This window comes from Rhinolophus sinicus, chromosome 16 (genome assembly GCF_057876585.1).
Source record: "Rhinolophus sinicus isolate RSI-liver-muscle chromosome 16, RSI-T2T, whole genome shotgun sequence".
Lineage (NCBI taxonomy): Eukaryota > Metazoa > Chordata > Mammalia > Chiroptera > Rhinolophidae > Rhinolophus > Rhinolophus sinicus.
In genome coordinates this window covers 27,840,515-27,857,135 of record NC_142516.1, presented here as the reverse complement: position 1 = coordinate 27,857,135, position 16,621 = coordinate 27,840,515, and the positions used below count along the sequence as shown (strand labels likewise).

The following is a 16,621-nucleotide window of genomic DNA, read 5'->3' as shown; positions in this document are numbered from 1 at the left end:
AACTTCATTCTTTTAGGATAGATGGAAATCAGAAAAACCTTTTTATGGCAAAGGATGATTCACTGCATGTAATTAATTGTAACAAAAATCGGCAGAGCATTGTTCTGAAGGACATCCCCTTAAACAGGGATCTTCAGCCAAGGATGGGTATCAGAATCACTGGAGAGGCATTTTTAAGACTGCAATGAGCCACTGCTATTGCAGGAAATGCCACAGAGGGGTCCTGGGACAACGCAGTTGAGAACCACTGGCCTGTATTACAGAAATATCAATAGCTATGATGTTGTTATGGTCACTATGTTATTTTTACAACTGGTAAGTCTGTGGTCAAGTAGTAAAATGAATGGAGGAAGTCTGCTCTTTCAGAAATCTGAATTAAAAATAACAGCACATATTAGAAAGCCCATACCTCTCCATTTTCAAATGTTATTTCTCGGACAAGAGGAACACATTTATCTTGAATCCAGTTGTAAGTCCCATCAAAATTGGTCATAGATCCCAAGTACACCATGTCTGGAGCAGAATGCTGTTACAAAAACAGAAAAAAGTATTAAACAAATCTAACCTGTCCTGGCAAAATGACATTCCTGAAGCCATTTAGGGGCCCAGAAAATTTTCAGGGGACACAAAGAAAACCAACAAACATGGAACTTCTGAGAAAGAGGGCTGTAGATGGTAAAAAGCTGGAAATTCTGCGACTATCAGAAACATGGTTATCCAACGTACGATGTCTAAGCCTTCTGCTTTTCCTTGGATTTGGGTCAATTAACTGTTTATCAGTATCTTCACCAACAGCAGGCAGGCATTGTGAAAAAGAATTATCCAAATGAATTAATTTAGCTATCCCTTATAGTTGAAAATGTTCGAAGAAAATTTGGAGGCTTCCAGTGAAAAAGCCCTAAAAATTACAAGATACTATACAAATTGAAGGCATGGCTACCTCTAATATTAATTACCTACAGTATCTGTTTCCACTTAGACTCAAAAATCAATATTTATGAAGTGCCTAAAATGACAGTAAAAATAATAGCTAACATTAACTGAGTAAACTTACTATATCCAGGCACTGTTGTAAGCATCTTGTACGTGTTGACCCGTTTACTCCTTAAAATATCCCCATAAAGCAGGTATTATTATTATTGTGGCTATTTTTACTAATGAACAAACTGAAGCCCAGAGAAGCTAAGAAATTTTCCCAGAGTTATATACACTTAGGAAAGTGGCAAATATGACATTAAAACTTAGTCTCATTCCAGAGCCTATGCTCTTAACAATCAAACTACACCTGGAGACACCAGACTGGATTATGATAATCTAGAGAAGATCACACTGTGTAAGCTACTACTAAAGAAATGCCCTTGCAGAAAATACAGGCAAATACCTATCTGAATTCAGAATAGCAAATAAGTTTTCTGAGCAAAGAATTCATTCATATGACTATATAAAAACTAAAAACTTCAGTGTGTCAAAACACTGTAAACATTAAAATAAATATTATCAATTGGAAAAATTCTTATAGATTTCTGTTTTTGTGTGTGTGAAAAATTGTAGTGACAGACTGTTAGTCAATTCATGTATTTAAATTATACACACTAAGAAGGAGCAACTTACCCCTGGTGGTTTGTAGATTATGTTGTCTCCACTGTATCTTTCTGGTTTTGAAACAGTCCTAATAGGACGAGAAAAGTAGTAATAATACATTTAAAAAAAAAAAAACACACAGCAATGATATACCTGAATGAAGCAGAATTGGCTAGTTGTTTTTGCAATGTATAAATTACATACTTGAAATATATACTTGACCATCATCTTTCCTACTTATAAGACTATGCAATACCAACAAAAGCATATATTTTTAGAATTTATTAAATAAAAACGAATTCTCTACTTTTTACTTTAACCATAGCAGCCAAACTAACCCACTCCCACTAACACACTCTCAGTTAAGACACTTACCCAAACGCAGAAAGAAAGGCACAGTCATCATGCAAAATATTTGCTACTCTTTCAAAAACTCTATAGTTTTCTGAATCCCTTTGCTCAAAATATCCAATGATATTTCTTTTGCTGCGCTGTAAAATAGAGTATGTAATTATTTTACAAACATATAGTTCTAGAAATATGTTATTTGACTTATTCAGCTGTTGTTCAATTATCTCCAAATAAAGTATGATATAAATGCATATTTGGCTTTTAAAATTTAGTCCAAAACTATTAAAAATTACATTGGATTGAAAATAATCTTTTAACTACAGTCTAGTATTTTATAAATATTTCCTTCAAGCATTTTATTTTAAAATGTCAAGAAATAGATAACTTTAATCAATGAAATCTTTTCCTAAATAAGGTGACTCATTCTAAAATATGTTAAAATAGTACATCACTTCCTAACATGTGACTGTAGGCAGAGACTCCTCCAGGGGTCTGTCACTCCTACACGTCTATACCCAAAATGCAAGACCCTGACCACTTCTTCCCCAGGCCATTTGTCAGGGTTGTATTTGCAGCTAGAAACACTGAGGTCTGAGGTAATCTCTCCCCCTGGACAGAGGGCAGGCTTACTGCTGGCTCTGACATGGGAGTTCCCAGAGTCCAGAGTTCTTCTCCTGTGTCTGTAGGCAGCAACCTGGGCACTAAGTGTCACCTCTATAAGTACTGGAGGGGAAGCAAGCAAACCAGTGCAAACCTGCTCATGCTGTTGGCTTGATGTGAGCAATAGCCCTATGTCTTACTCTGGAGCCTTGTGTCTCTAACAGCATCCATGAAACTATAGCTAATGTATTAGCTTGTAAGGAGGGTACAAATAAAATCTCAAACCTGACAACAAGCTAAAGCCCAAACTTAATTGTTTCTTGTTTTAAACACTACTTAGTGTACAAAGAAAAGAGTTTGCTAAGCTTATTATTAAGGGGGCCTATTTCAGTGGACCCTAAAACACATATCAAAAGAGCTGATATAGGAGTACTTAGGCCAGATACCCTGAGGTTCTCCCCTAAGAAAAATCTGGAAACTTTGGTTGTATAAGCCTGATGTAAACATCTATTTCTTCGTAACTCAGGCTATCTTGAGCCCTCAATTAATTCAAATTAGTGCAATTTACTGTACGCCATATATTTTATCCAAAGGTTCAGTAAAACATTAGCATTTACCTTGAGAAATAATTCAAGAAAAATTCAATTCACTAAGTATGTATATGTCAGATCCATTGTAATGAACTATAAGATGTCCAGATTCTTTGATTGAATAAAAATTTGTTTACAGGCAGCCAGTTGGCTCCATGGTTAGAGTGCAATGCTCATAACACCAAGGTCGCCAGTTTGACTCCCACATGGGCCAGTGAGCTGCGCCCTCCACAACTAGATTGAAAACAACGACTTGACTTGGAGCTGAGCTGCACCCCCACAACTACTGTGTTTCCCCAAAAATAAGACCAGGTCTTATATTAATTTTTGCTCCAAAAGACGCATAAGCCCTAATGCGTCTTATGGGCTTATGTTCAAGGGATGTCATCCTGAAAAATCATGCTAGGGCTTATTTTCCGGTTAGGTCTTATTTTTGGGGAAACCGGTAGGTTGAAAACAATGACTTGACATGGAGCTGATGGGTGAAAAACACACTGTTCTCCAATATTCCCCAATAAAAATAAAAAGTAAAATAAAAACAATAAAAAAAGAATTTGTTTACATTAATTAAACTGGCAATGTTCATTTGATCCAGCAAAAGTTAACAACTTACATCAAGAGTGGTAATTTCTACTAAATCATGAAGTTCTTGAACAGGGTCACTTTTTTGTTGCCTGATGTAATCTGCAAGTGCTTTCACTGATCGCTGACCCCTATATTCTCTCTTCATCATCATTCCATTACGAAACAATTTAAGGGTTGGGTATTTGCTTATCCTGTATCTCTGGGCTATATCAGCTAAAAGAAAGAAAACAAAAATTAACTTCACCCTCGTACTTGGTCTGGGTGAACCCATTAGCCCAAGAGTCCAAAATCTTAACAATTATTTAGTGGGAACATTTGGGTTCAATAATACTTTTATGGTGTTAGAGAAAAAAAATTAATCATGACAGGTTTACATCAGCTAAGAGGACAGGCTCTGGACATACATTGCATGGTTTAAATCCCAAATTTGCTATTTACTGATTGAATTTGTAAGTTGCTTCAACTATCTACACCTTAGTTTTTCATCTGTTAAGGATAATAATTCCTACCACATAGGGTTGTTTTAAGGACTACAGGAGATAATACAAATGCATGGCACTGTAAACTCTTAACAAATGTTAGTAAACTATTATAAATTCCTGAAAAGAATTAGAATGCGCAAAATTCCAATTTTTAAAATATTCATTCAAGTCACTTTATACAATGAGGCTCTCTTATAACATTTAATAAAAGAAAATTAAATTTAAATTAAAAGCACTCTCAAAGGCTAAAAACTAGTATTAGATTCTTTGCTAGAATAATTTATAACCTCAAATATGCAAATCTTGCACATGCTAATACAATGAAACCCAAAACTCAGCAGTATATACTAAAAAAAAAAAATCCCTTTATTATGACCTATGTGTATATTCATAGGCAGTGAAATTTTAAAAAAAAAAAAATCATTAAAATTTGTGTTTATAGTCTCTAAATAAGAACCTAAGTCATGATCTCATTTTTTAGGAATCACAATTACTAAGATATAGACTCAGTCAGAATGAAAGAACCTTTAAATTTTTGTGCTGTTATTTTCAATAAAAATAACAGTACATAGTAGAAATCAAAGGCAAATAGAAGACATCAAAGTTTTCTAGACACTAGAAAAGCTCAAATGTCATATATGAGAATGATAAACGATGCACTGAATTTTTAGAATGAAGCTGACCTGAGAAACACTGAATTGGTCTAAAAGAGATGAAATTATTTTTAACTGAGCTAAAATGAGGGCAGAATTCTAAAATGGTTAACACAAAAACCATGAAAGTTCTCTAACCCCACCTCCATTTCTAGAAGTTATAAAACAAAACAAAACAAACAGAACGGCAATTTTGTTTTATCTTAATTTTCTAGGAGATTTGATGGTAGAAACAACTGTACTCCAGGGAATCTTCTGCAATAGTCCTGAAAGAAATAATGAGAAGTCTGTCTACAAACTTAAACATTACAATCTTTAGGGTGCCTTAAAATTCTAGCTATGGATAAAAAAGATTAAATAATACTTTAAGACAATGAGGAATCGATGCTTCCTTAATTCTCAAACAACATCATGGCAGCAGGTGTGCTACAACGAGGTGGCTTTTAATTATTAAGAAGCAAAATCCTTAAACATTAAAAACCATGAACATTAAAATTACATTGATCAATAATCTCAGACATAAAGGTGATTTTTTACAAGCTTTGGTCAAAAGTGATTTTAAGATAATTATAATGTGACATTTTGACAATATAACTAAGAATGACTTACAGGGTATAATAATTATTTTTTATTAACTAGATGGAAGAAATGTTAAAATGGATGTCAAAAGAATTACAAATTTCAAAAGGTTAATAGCTTGCTAATTGGAAAATTAGCATGTACCTTTGCTTCAGTGGTCCCTTACTTTCCTTGATGGGTTCTGCCTCCTGCCTGCCTCACTAATGCCCAGCAGGACTCCAAATGGGGGCACTGCCTCATGCTCTTTTCTCAGTAGTGTCTCTTCCTGCTATGCGTATTCACAGCAGACAATACAAAGAGGCAAATAATTCAACAGGAAGGTCTTACTGTTCTTGAGGTTCCAGAGTTAAGAACCACTGCTACCTATGTACCTTTTTCCATTCCCAAACCATGCCCTCCCCCTATGAGGAACACAAAACAAAAACACAACAAAATAAAACCATAAACAGAACAATTACCAAGAAAGCCTAGAAGCTTACTCAGGACTCAGGTTAAGCCTGCAGAACATCTAAGTTCTATTTTATGTACATGAATTCTTCACTGTATTTTTTTTAACTTTTATTTTGAATTGAGATATATTTCACATACAACACTGTGGTTTGATACGTTTATACATTGCAGTATTGCAGTGTGATTGTCATTGTAACTAGCATTAGCTAGCACCTCTATCACTTTACATAACTATTTTTTTCAATAGGAATAATTAAGATCTACTCTCTTAGCAAATTTAATGTTTTTAATACAATATTGTTGCCTATAACTATATTCTTAATGCCTCATCTATACATAGCTCTTATAAAAGCTTCTCAATTTACAATGTGAAAGGTTCAGTTAGCATTGGAAAGCAGACAGGTAAGAGTAACTCTGGTATTTGGGAGCATGTGCTTGCTTAATTCAAGGACAATTACAAAGTACTTTCCTAAAAATGCCAGTAGGACTCTGAATGTTCAGCACTGACCAGCAAGTCAGTGAGGAATGTCTCTTGCCATGCAGCCTATAGCCACTGGAGGTCAGCAGAGAACCCGGTCCCACCGGGGGCAAATGGATGGGACGTCCTACATCTAAGGCAGCATGACCACCAGGGAGAGTGATAAACTCTACTCCCAAACTCCCCAAATGAGGAGGCTGCAGAAGATGAGATAAAGTGAGATCATGATCCACAGTAGAAGCAAGGGTAAGTTTTAAGTGTGTGTGTACATAGAAATTTTGGAAAACAAAGACAATCACAAAGAAGAAAACATGAACCTTTGTAATCCAACCACTACTAACATTTTGGTTATGTCTTGCTAACTTTGAATAAAAGCTGCTTAACTAGCAGTGACATTTCAATTGAGAAAAATAAACTGAGGTTAGTCAAATAGTAAAAGCATCAATACTTGCAGAATGGGTATTAGTGGCTTGCAAGAAAATCCTAGAAAGAGTGAAGTAACACTCTTTAATCAAGAGCATTTGCAACACTCTGAATGACACAGAAGTTGATACTGTGTGGAAAAAATACAAAAATCAGTAACTCAGAACTGGAAGGTGATGCACCAGAGTCACATTCTGAATGTGAAATTGTTTCAGGATTACTTGAACGAATTTATTTTTCTTTCTAGTTACACACATTAATTATATGACAAAAAATATCTGTATCTAAGTAAGTTTAAAATAGTTCTTATAGTACATATAAAAATTCTAAGTGATAAAGCATTGTGTTGTAGTTCAATTTTTGTTTTTCTTCAGTGATAAAGTGTTCCTATAAGAAATCCAATTTAAATTATTTTGACCTTCAAAACAGTTACCTGGTAAAAGCTGCATCCTCCTGGGTTACAGTCTAGCTCCCTCCATTTACTATGTAATCTTGGTAAATCTCTCAGCTTCTCTAAGTCTCTCAGTGTCTTCATCTGTAAAATGATAATAAACTCCAGCTCTCTGAAAGCCCAATGTTCATTCCTACCTCAGAAACTTGACACCTACTCCTCCTTCTGTCTGAAACACTCTCGTTCCCCTTAAAAATTCCTATTCTTCCTTCAGGTCTTGTATCACTGTCTCAGAGAGGACTTCTCTATCCCCCCAGACCATATTCTCTCATACCACATGAAACCTTCCCTTCAGCAGTTATCGCGATGAGCAGTTGTGTATTTATTGCTCTTACTTTTTGGGTGTGTTTGGTTCACTGCTATTATCTTTAGACCCTATCACCCTGCATTAGAAAGGGTAGGCATATAAAAAAAACTGTTGAATGAATAAATACTATCTAACTCAAGGGGTTGTGGCAAACACAACTGAAATAATACACGCAACAGCATGCCTAAATCTGAGCACTAATTAACATAAACAGAAGTTTCCCTGGTAATCTGACTAGAAACTGTATATAAGTGTGTTCCCCCACCCCTCCAAGAAATAACACTATTACTCTGAATGGAAAGTCTAGGTGACACAGTGAGTCAGAAGCAAGGCAGACAGACTAAAGTATTAGAGGGCAGGACAGAGTAGGCTGCCACAATACCAGACAGGTGATGAATAAGAATGAGACATCTGTGGGAAGGATGGTATCTTGATTCTCAGGTCACCTTCTGTCTTTGCTAGGAAGCTTCACTTAGATTTTCTGCCTGACAGAAACTAATCCTGAAGCAGCAAGTGGGTACACTTGGCTGGAAAGAGTACTGTAAGGAAATATAGACCACAGAAGTAAAACTGTTTTTTTAAATTTATTGGGGTGACAATTGTTAGTAAAATTACATAGATTTCAGGTGTACAATTCTGTATTACATCATCTATAAATCCCATTGTGTGTGTAAAACTGTTTTTATTTGCATACAAAATAACTGTCTGAGTAGAAAATACTATGGGATCTACATAAAACTTATTAGAATTGAGTACCAATATATAATATCATTATGCAAAAATCAACTGTATTTCTATATAATAGTAACAAACAACCAGAAATTACAATTTTAAAAAAATCAATGCCATTTATAATATCATCAAAAATAAGAAAAACTTAGGGCTAGATCTCACAAAAGATGTGTGAGACCTAAGAAAAAATACCAGCCAAACCCAACATAAGGATGTTCTACAAAATACCTTGACTAATACTCTTCAAAAGTATCAAGGTTGTGGAAAAAGGGGAAAGAATGAGAAATGGAGAGATCAGAAGACCTGATGACTAAATGCAATATCCTAGATGAAAAGAAGGACATGAGTGGAACAGCTGAAAAAAATCTGAATGAAGCCAATAGTTTAGTTCATAGTAACATACCAGTGTAAGTTTCTTAGTTTTGACAAATGTACCATGCTAATGTAAGATGTCAACATTAGGGTATAGTAGGTAAGAAGCATACGGGAACTCTTTGTATCATCTTTGCAACTTTTCTACAACAAAAATAATTTTTTTAAAAATCCCATTTATAATAGCATCAAAAAATACCTGGGATAAATCTGACAAAGATGTGAAAGACATGTAAATTGTAAAACTACTTAAAACTGCAAAACATTGCTGATAAAACCTGAAAAGATCTCAATAATAGGGAGACATACAATGCTCATGGACTGGAAGATTCAACAATGTTAAAATGACGATTCTCCACAAATTGGTCTAAGGATTCAAAGTAATCCCAATTAAAATCCAGCAGTCTTTCCCCACATCTTTTGGTAAGAAATTAACAAGCTGATTCCAAAAGTCATAAAGAAATCCAAAACAACTAGAATAGCCAAACCACTGTGAAGAGTACAAAGTTGGAAGATCTATACTGACTTCAAAACTTATTATAAAGCTAAAGTAATGTAGAAAGTGGTACTGGTTTGAACAGAGACAAGTAGACAAGTCACAGACAAATAGGTCAACAGTACAGAATAGAGAGACTAGAAATAAATCCAAACATATACAATTGGTTGATTTTGACAAAGATGTAAAGTCAGTTAGTGAAGAAAGGACAGTCTTTTCAACAAATGATGTCAGCACAGCTTGATAATTATCTGCAAAAAAATGGATTCCAATCCATACATTGTGCCACACATATTAATAAAATAACTCCAAATGAATCACAGGCCTAAATGTAAAACTTGACACTATAAAGTGTATGAAAGAAAACATAGCAGAAAATCTTTGTGATATTGGGTGAGGCAAAGATTTCTCAGATACAACATCAAAATCATAATCCATTTTTGAAAAGGATAAATTGGACTTCATCAAAATTAAGAATATATACCCTTCTAAAGACACTCTTGAACAAAATTGGAGGTCTCACACTTTCTGATTTCAAAGTTTACTGTAAAACTACATTAATCAAAACAGTGTGATACTGGTATAAATGGAACAGAACAGAGACCAATGGAACAGAACAGAGAGCCCAGAAATAAACCCTTGATTTCTGACAAGGGTGCCAAGACCATTCAATGGGGAAAGGCTAGTCTTATCAACAAGTGATGTTAGGAAAGCTGGATGTCCACATGCACAATAATAATGTTGAATCCTTACCTTGAACCATATAAAAAAAAAGCTCAATGGAAAAGACCTAAACTATATATACTATACCTAAACTATAATACGCTAAGAAAAAAAGTTTCATAAAATTGGATTTGCAATGATTTCTTGGATATGACACAAAAAGCCCAGGCAACAAATGTAAAAACATAAATTGGACATCAAAATTTAAAACTTCTGTGCAAAGGACAAAAAAATCAACAGAGTGAAAAGACAACCTACAGACTGGGCGCAAATATTTGCAAATCATATATCTGACAAAGGGGTTAATATCCGAAATACATAAAGAACTCCTACAACTCAACAACAATAAAAATAATCTGATTTAAAAATAGGCAAAGGACTCAAACCAATATTTTTCCAAGGAAGATATACAAATGGACAAGAAGCACATGAAAAAATGTTCGACATTACTAATCATTAGGGAAATGCAAATCAAAACTATGATGAGGTAGCACTTCACACCCTTTAGAATAGCTATTATCACCAAAACAGAAAATAACAAACGCTGGTGAGGATGTGATGAAATTAGGATCCTCTGGACTTGCTGGAGGGAATGTGAAATTGGTGCAGCAGCTATGGAAAACAGTATGGTGGTTCCACAAATATTAAAAAAGAGAATTATCGAATGATCCATCAATTAATTCTACTTCTGTATATATATCCAAAAGAATTGAAAGCAGGGACTTGAAGAGATATTTGTATATACCCATGTTCAAGCAGCATTAATTACAGTAGCCAAGAGATGGAAGTAACCCAAGCATCCATACACAGATGGATAAACAAAATGTGGTACATACAATGGAATATCATTCAGCCATAAGATGGAAGGAAATTCTGACTCATACTACAACATGGCTAAGTGAAATAGGCCAGTTACAAAAAGACAAATACTATAAGATTCCACTTACATGAGGTATCTAGTCAAATTATAGAAACAGAAAGTAGAATGGTGGTTGCCAAGGGAGTGGGTAGGGGACAATAGAAGTTATTGTTTAATGAGTACAGCATTTCAGTTTTGCAAGATGAACTTCTAGAGACTGGTTCTAGAGACTATACAACGGTGTGAATATACTTAATGCTACTGATCTATACATTTAAAATGGTAAAGATGGTAAATTTTATGTTCTGTATATTTTACAATTGAAGACACTCTTAGAGTGAATGGAGAAAATATTTGCAAATTACACATTTGAAAAAGAATTTATATTCATAATATATAAAGAGCTCTCAAACCCAGTAAGAAATTACTATAAGAAATTATTATACCTGTTAGTAATTCAACAGATATGCTAAATTAAATATACTGACCATATCAAGTGTTGGCAAGAACAGAGAACAACTAGAATGCTCCGACACTGCTAGTAGATATGTAGGACAGTACAAATGCTTTGGAAAACAATTTGACAGTTTCTTAAAACGTTAAACATATACCTAGCATATGACCCAGGTATTTCACACCTAGGTATTTGCCCAGGATAAATGAAAGCATATGTACTAAGAGTTGTACCTGAATGTTCATAGCAGCTTTATTTGTAATAGACCAAAACTGGAAACAACCCAAATGTCTGTCAATAGTTAAACAAATTCTGGTATATGGCCATACAATGGAATGCCACTCAATAAATAAAAATGAGTAACATGCAATAATCTCAAAACAACCATGCTGAGTCAAAAAAAAGAGGAAAACAACATATACATGCGAGGAACACATAATATATGACTCCCCTTACAAAAAATCTTAGAAAATGCAAACTAATCTAGTAACACAAATGGTCCCCTGGGGAATGATGGAGGGAGACAGAGACCACAAAGGAGCACAAGGAAAATCAGGGGATGACAGGTATGTTGATATCTTGATTGTGGTGATGGTTTCATGGGTGTGTACATGTGTCAAAACATTAAATTGTATAAAATTGTACAGTTTATTATATGTCAATAATACTTCAATAAATCTCTTTTATTAAATAAAATGAATCCTACAATCTGCCTAACAGGCAATCCTCTCCAGAACGCAAGATGCTTAGGGTCCCTCCAGTTCAAAACCTCTGCAATCCAACTGGCACATAGGGGGTTACCAAAAGTACAATCTGTCTTACTGTCTCTACAGAGTGGAAGATGTGATTAAATCATCAATAGGAATTTCATAATGTCACTTTTAAAAAGTGAAGACTTACAGAGAAGGTAATATATATTTAGAGACAACACACAATACCTGCACTGTAACTTTCATTAGTGAAAAACTAATTTTGTAGATCTCTCTGGTAGATCAAAAAGCATCTGAACTATGGCCATTTATTCTCATTAAAAGAGAACTTTATTAGCAATGATGTCAGACTTATCTGAAAAGTTGATCTTTTTTAAAGGATAGTATAAGTATTTAAGGGTAATTTAACATCAACAGTTAATTTTTCTTCCCAACAACTGTAAGCTTGAGAGCGTAATTTCAGATCTCATGGCCCAAATTCAGAGTAGGGACTGTTGTCTTCACTGTGATGTCCAATCAAATATATAAAGAATAGAAAGATTTGAAATGAGAGCCCACATAAAAAGCATCATGTTCTCTGTCAATAAGAGGTGGGAGGAAAGATCCAGAAAGCAGAGTAGAAATGCAGTCCATACTTACACTGACAACCTTTTATTGCTCCCTTCATCCTACCTAGTTATGAATCTCAGCAGACAGAAATGTGGGGTACGGCGTGTAAGATTTTGAAATGCTTTGCGGTTAGCATTTCTGTCTAGCACAGGGCTTTACCAATCAATTCCCAAAACAATTGTTGAATTGAACAGAAAAGAAGTAAATATAGCAGGTCCTCAAATATCATTTTGTTCAATGCTTTGTTATAACATTGATGAGATAGATGCCGTACAAATTTAACTCATTTATATAACTAGCCTATGGTAAAACTATATTTATGTAACTACGTTAAAATTGTATGTCCTTTCCCTTAAAGTTGTTGAACCTATCGATGATGTTAAGTGAAGACTTACTGTAGGTCTGTGAAGGCATTTGGTCAGGAGATCTGGATTCTAAATCTGGCTTGACTAGACATTATGCTGTGTGAGACATTGGTTAAGCCACTTTATTTACATTTCCTCATCAGTAAAACGAAAAGTTAGTGTACACACACACACACACACACACATTCTAATTGTCAGATTACGTGTAAAGGACAGGAAATCTGCAGAATGGGAGAGTTCTATATTCAGGCCAATTTACCAACAATGTAATGCTCTCTTTCTCCCACAAACTGTCAGAGGCTTGAGATTCAGAGATTAATGAGTACTTTGGTAACCACTTAAAAGGGATTAAAACAAAAGAACTGAAAATAAAGAAAAGAAAAAAGTTCTTGCCTTTGAAGAACGGACATTGCAACTGGTGAGACAACTAAGACACAATGAACCAGAGTTACAAAATGCAATGAGTTTGATACTGAGAGAAGGAAGTTCAAGTGTAACGGGAGCTCTCAGGAAGAAATACCAGTGGAGGCTGACAAGCTCAAGTTAGAGAAATCTGTCATGTATACAGAAAACCACGAGGATTTCATAGAGAATGCCCCACTAGGACAAGTGAAATCCAAGAGACTGGATTTTAAGTGACTCTAACCTAAGTTTCTCAACACTCTCAATAATTATAATCAGTAACTATAGTTATTTACACCTCAAAGATAACCTAAGCCAATCTTAACAGAATCTTATAAATAACAGAAACACAAAAAACCTGAGATTTTTTTTTTTATTTGACTGACTACAAATGGTATTTTTGCATGATTCTAAAACTAACAGAAATCCATTTTTTTCCTAAAGTACATTTCAACTTTATTTATTAATTTTGGTATTTGCTTTGGTAGAAAACATTGCTAGTTATGATTTACTACCTATATGCTTGCCCTACTATATTTTAATGAAAAACAATTTTAAACGCTTCACACAGGCAAAATGGAAAGTAGCGCTGTAAGTACATAAAGATTAAATATCAACATTTTGAGCAAGGTCACTAGTACCTTTTTCATTTGTTCTCCACTTAAAGCAGAACATTTTTTTACAAAGAAAAGTGTGTGTGTGTGTGTGTGTGTGTGTCTCAGGAGAGGTGGGGAGGGGAGTTTCTTCCAGACTTCCTACTGAGATACTTACAGTGCTGATCACAATCAACTCTGGCAAACACTACTTGATTTTCATTTGGATATTCTTCCTTAATGACATTGGAAGCTTCCTCAAAAATTGGATGCAACATCTGGCTGAAACGACACCTATGCACAGAGAAGGTTACCAATTAAAACTGAAAAGCATTTAAGTAATAAAATTTCATTTCAGTTATTATCCATTGATATTTAGCATATGTACAATAAACAGCTTTTGAGACAATCACAGTTAATTTAGTCATAAATTCTGATGTCATTCACTGAAGACAATTTTGAATTCGAAAACCGTACAAATAATTAAAAGATGTTTTTTCTTTCACCTTAGGAAAATGGCCAACATTATGGAGCTAAGGATCTCTCAAAAAGGCCATAAAACAAGCGTGAAATAAGCCCTGTAAGATGTATCTGCTTGGACTTGCAACTACTGAGACTCAGGCATTTATAAAAGAAATGAGCTTTCTCTAAATAATGAACATTATTTTTAAACTACTGTGCAAAATCTTTAAAATGGTAAGTTTATTGCACATATTGGATTGATTCACCTGACTAGTTCAATCAAATCTTATAAGCAAGTTAGCATACTAAATAAGTAAGGTGTATAAAAAGGATATACAGTATATAATGAACTGCTTCCCCTCAAAATTTACCCCTGGTTAAAATGGACTTTTGTATCTATAAACAAATATACTCAGTCGAAGAGCAAAAATCTTAAATTTCTAAGAAAATTTCCTGTCCATGTTTCCTTTGTCATTTTTGTTTCATTTTTATTTTTAAAAAGGGGCATAAACCCCACAATATTCCAGAAACTTGACACTTCTAATTCTGACTGTCCCTTAGTCATGCCAACCACTTCACAAATATATGCTGTGGGTCATTAAAAGGACCTGATAAGAAAGAAAAGAAGAATCAGAATCAGCGCACAACCAGCTGGGTTAGAATGGTCATTCTCATATGAAAAAGGTATTGAGATTCTGATAACAACAAAAAAAACAAACTATAATTGCTACCATTGCTTCCAGAGCCCTTTTCCACCAAGAAATATACGTAAATGAAGCCTGTGAACTCTTTAAACTGTATGTGATTAAGCCACACATATTAACTGTAATTCAACAGAAATAGCATCAAGTCTGTGAGAGGATGCAAACTTTAAACTTCCTCCCTATTTCTATGTGTATGTATCTCTTCTAGCCCACTCACCTGACTTCCTAAGGAGATGTCCTAGAATATACCAAGGAGACACAATCTGTATCTTCAATCTCTTGCTTTCAAGTGGCTCTTTCCTCTTTTAGCATTCTTAAATCTCTCCCATCTGGGATAGGTGGGTGGGGTCTGTGGACATCAGGGACCGTGTCTTATTGGACTACATATTCTAATAAGCATTTCAATAGATGTCTGTTAAATGAATAAACTGATAGACTGGAGAAACTAGACAGGCTAGAACCACAGGATTGTGGGTTCTTACAGTTTGCTGGAAATAGGGTGCTGGAGGACAGGGGAGGCAAGGGTAGGGACTGACTAATGATTTCTTGAAGAATTAGAATATGGCCTAGTAAAGATCAGTGGACAGGCTCCTGGCTTACGGGCAAGGTACAGACATACATTGAGGGTTCCTTCTGTCTGGATTGTCCAGTTTGCTGTCCAAGTCAGCATTTAAGAAGCACTGGTTCTTTTTTAAAATAGGATTGGTTTTAATACCAAAGGGTGGAAGAGGAAGATGAAATAAAAGTTCAACTGCAATATTACTGTACCTTCATACACATGTACCCTCTACATATGGAAAATTGCATTTATAAAAGTACTATAAAAGTAACATTTATAAAAATAACAAGCAATAGATCTATTAAAAGGACCTTCATGGTCATCTGCATCCAATCTCCAATCTGGTGCTTGAATCAACCCTTTGGGTAAAAGTCTTTTCACAGGGGACAACTGGGGGCACTAACTAATATGACCTAGTGAATAAAAATAACAAGCTTTGGAGTTAGACGTACCTGAGTTTAAATCCCAGTTCCACCACTTACTAGCCGTATGACCTTTCTGAGCCTGAACTTCCTCAACCTAAAATGGAAATTATAGTACCTACCTGCAGGGTAGTTCTGAGCATTAAAAACAATGTATGTAAGAGCTTGGCACATAACATCATTAGGAAGTACCTACTATGGTTTATTATTAATACCTTCCAAGACATATCAGTATTTTTAGGCAGTTCTGTTTACAGAACTCTTCCTTAAACTGTGTCACGTCCGTTATCTTCCAGAGCGAACTTAGAATCTAGTCTTTGAGGCCCCACACTGTAAGTTCTTTCAGTTGAATAAAAGAGTACTAATTCATGAACGACTCAAGGTATTTTGGGCGCAATATGTTTTCCCAAATAACTGCAATTAGTCCACATTTCCAATTCAGTTTTTGCAACAAGGTCAGTGGCACATTTTACTTCTCTTTCTTACAACGTACAAAATCCCTTGATCAAGAGAACTATGTCTAATTTTAACTCTGCCACAATGTGGTCAGGAAACCTTGGGGAAATACTTTATTCCTCTGGATCTCAGTTTTGTTCTTAAATAGTTGGACTAGATAATCTTCTATGAAA

General features: G+C 34.8%; 1 protein-coding gene across 1 annotated transcript in view; it reads right to left on the bottom strand.

The window, feature by feature from the left end:
* ERP44 (endoplasmic reticulum protein 44) overlaps positions 1-16,621 on the bottom strand; it is a 60,106-nt gene that overhangs the window by 16,994 nt on the left and 26,491 nt on the right. The window contains exons 4-8 of the mRNA XM_019729225.3: positions 14,024-14,139; positions 3,736-3,920; positions 1,957-2,072; positions 1,612-1,669; positions 410-526 (exon numbers count right to left, since the gene is read on the bottom strand). Coding sequence (XP_019584784.1) covers positions 410-526; positions 1,612-1,669; positions 1,957-2,072; positions 3,736-3,920; positions 14,024-14,139 — 592 coding nt within the window. The remainder of the gene's footprint in view (positions 1-409; positions 527-1,611; positions 1,670-1,956; positions 2,073-3,735; positions 3,921-14,023; positions 14,140-16,621) is intronic.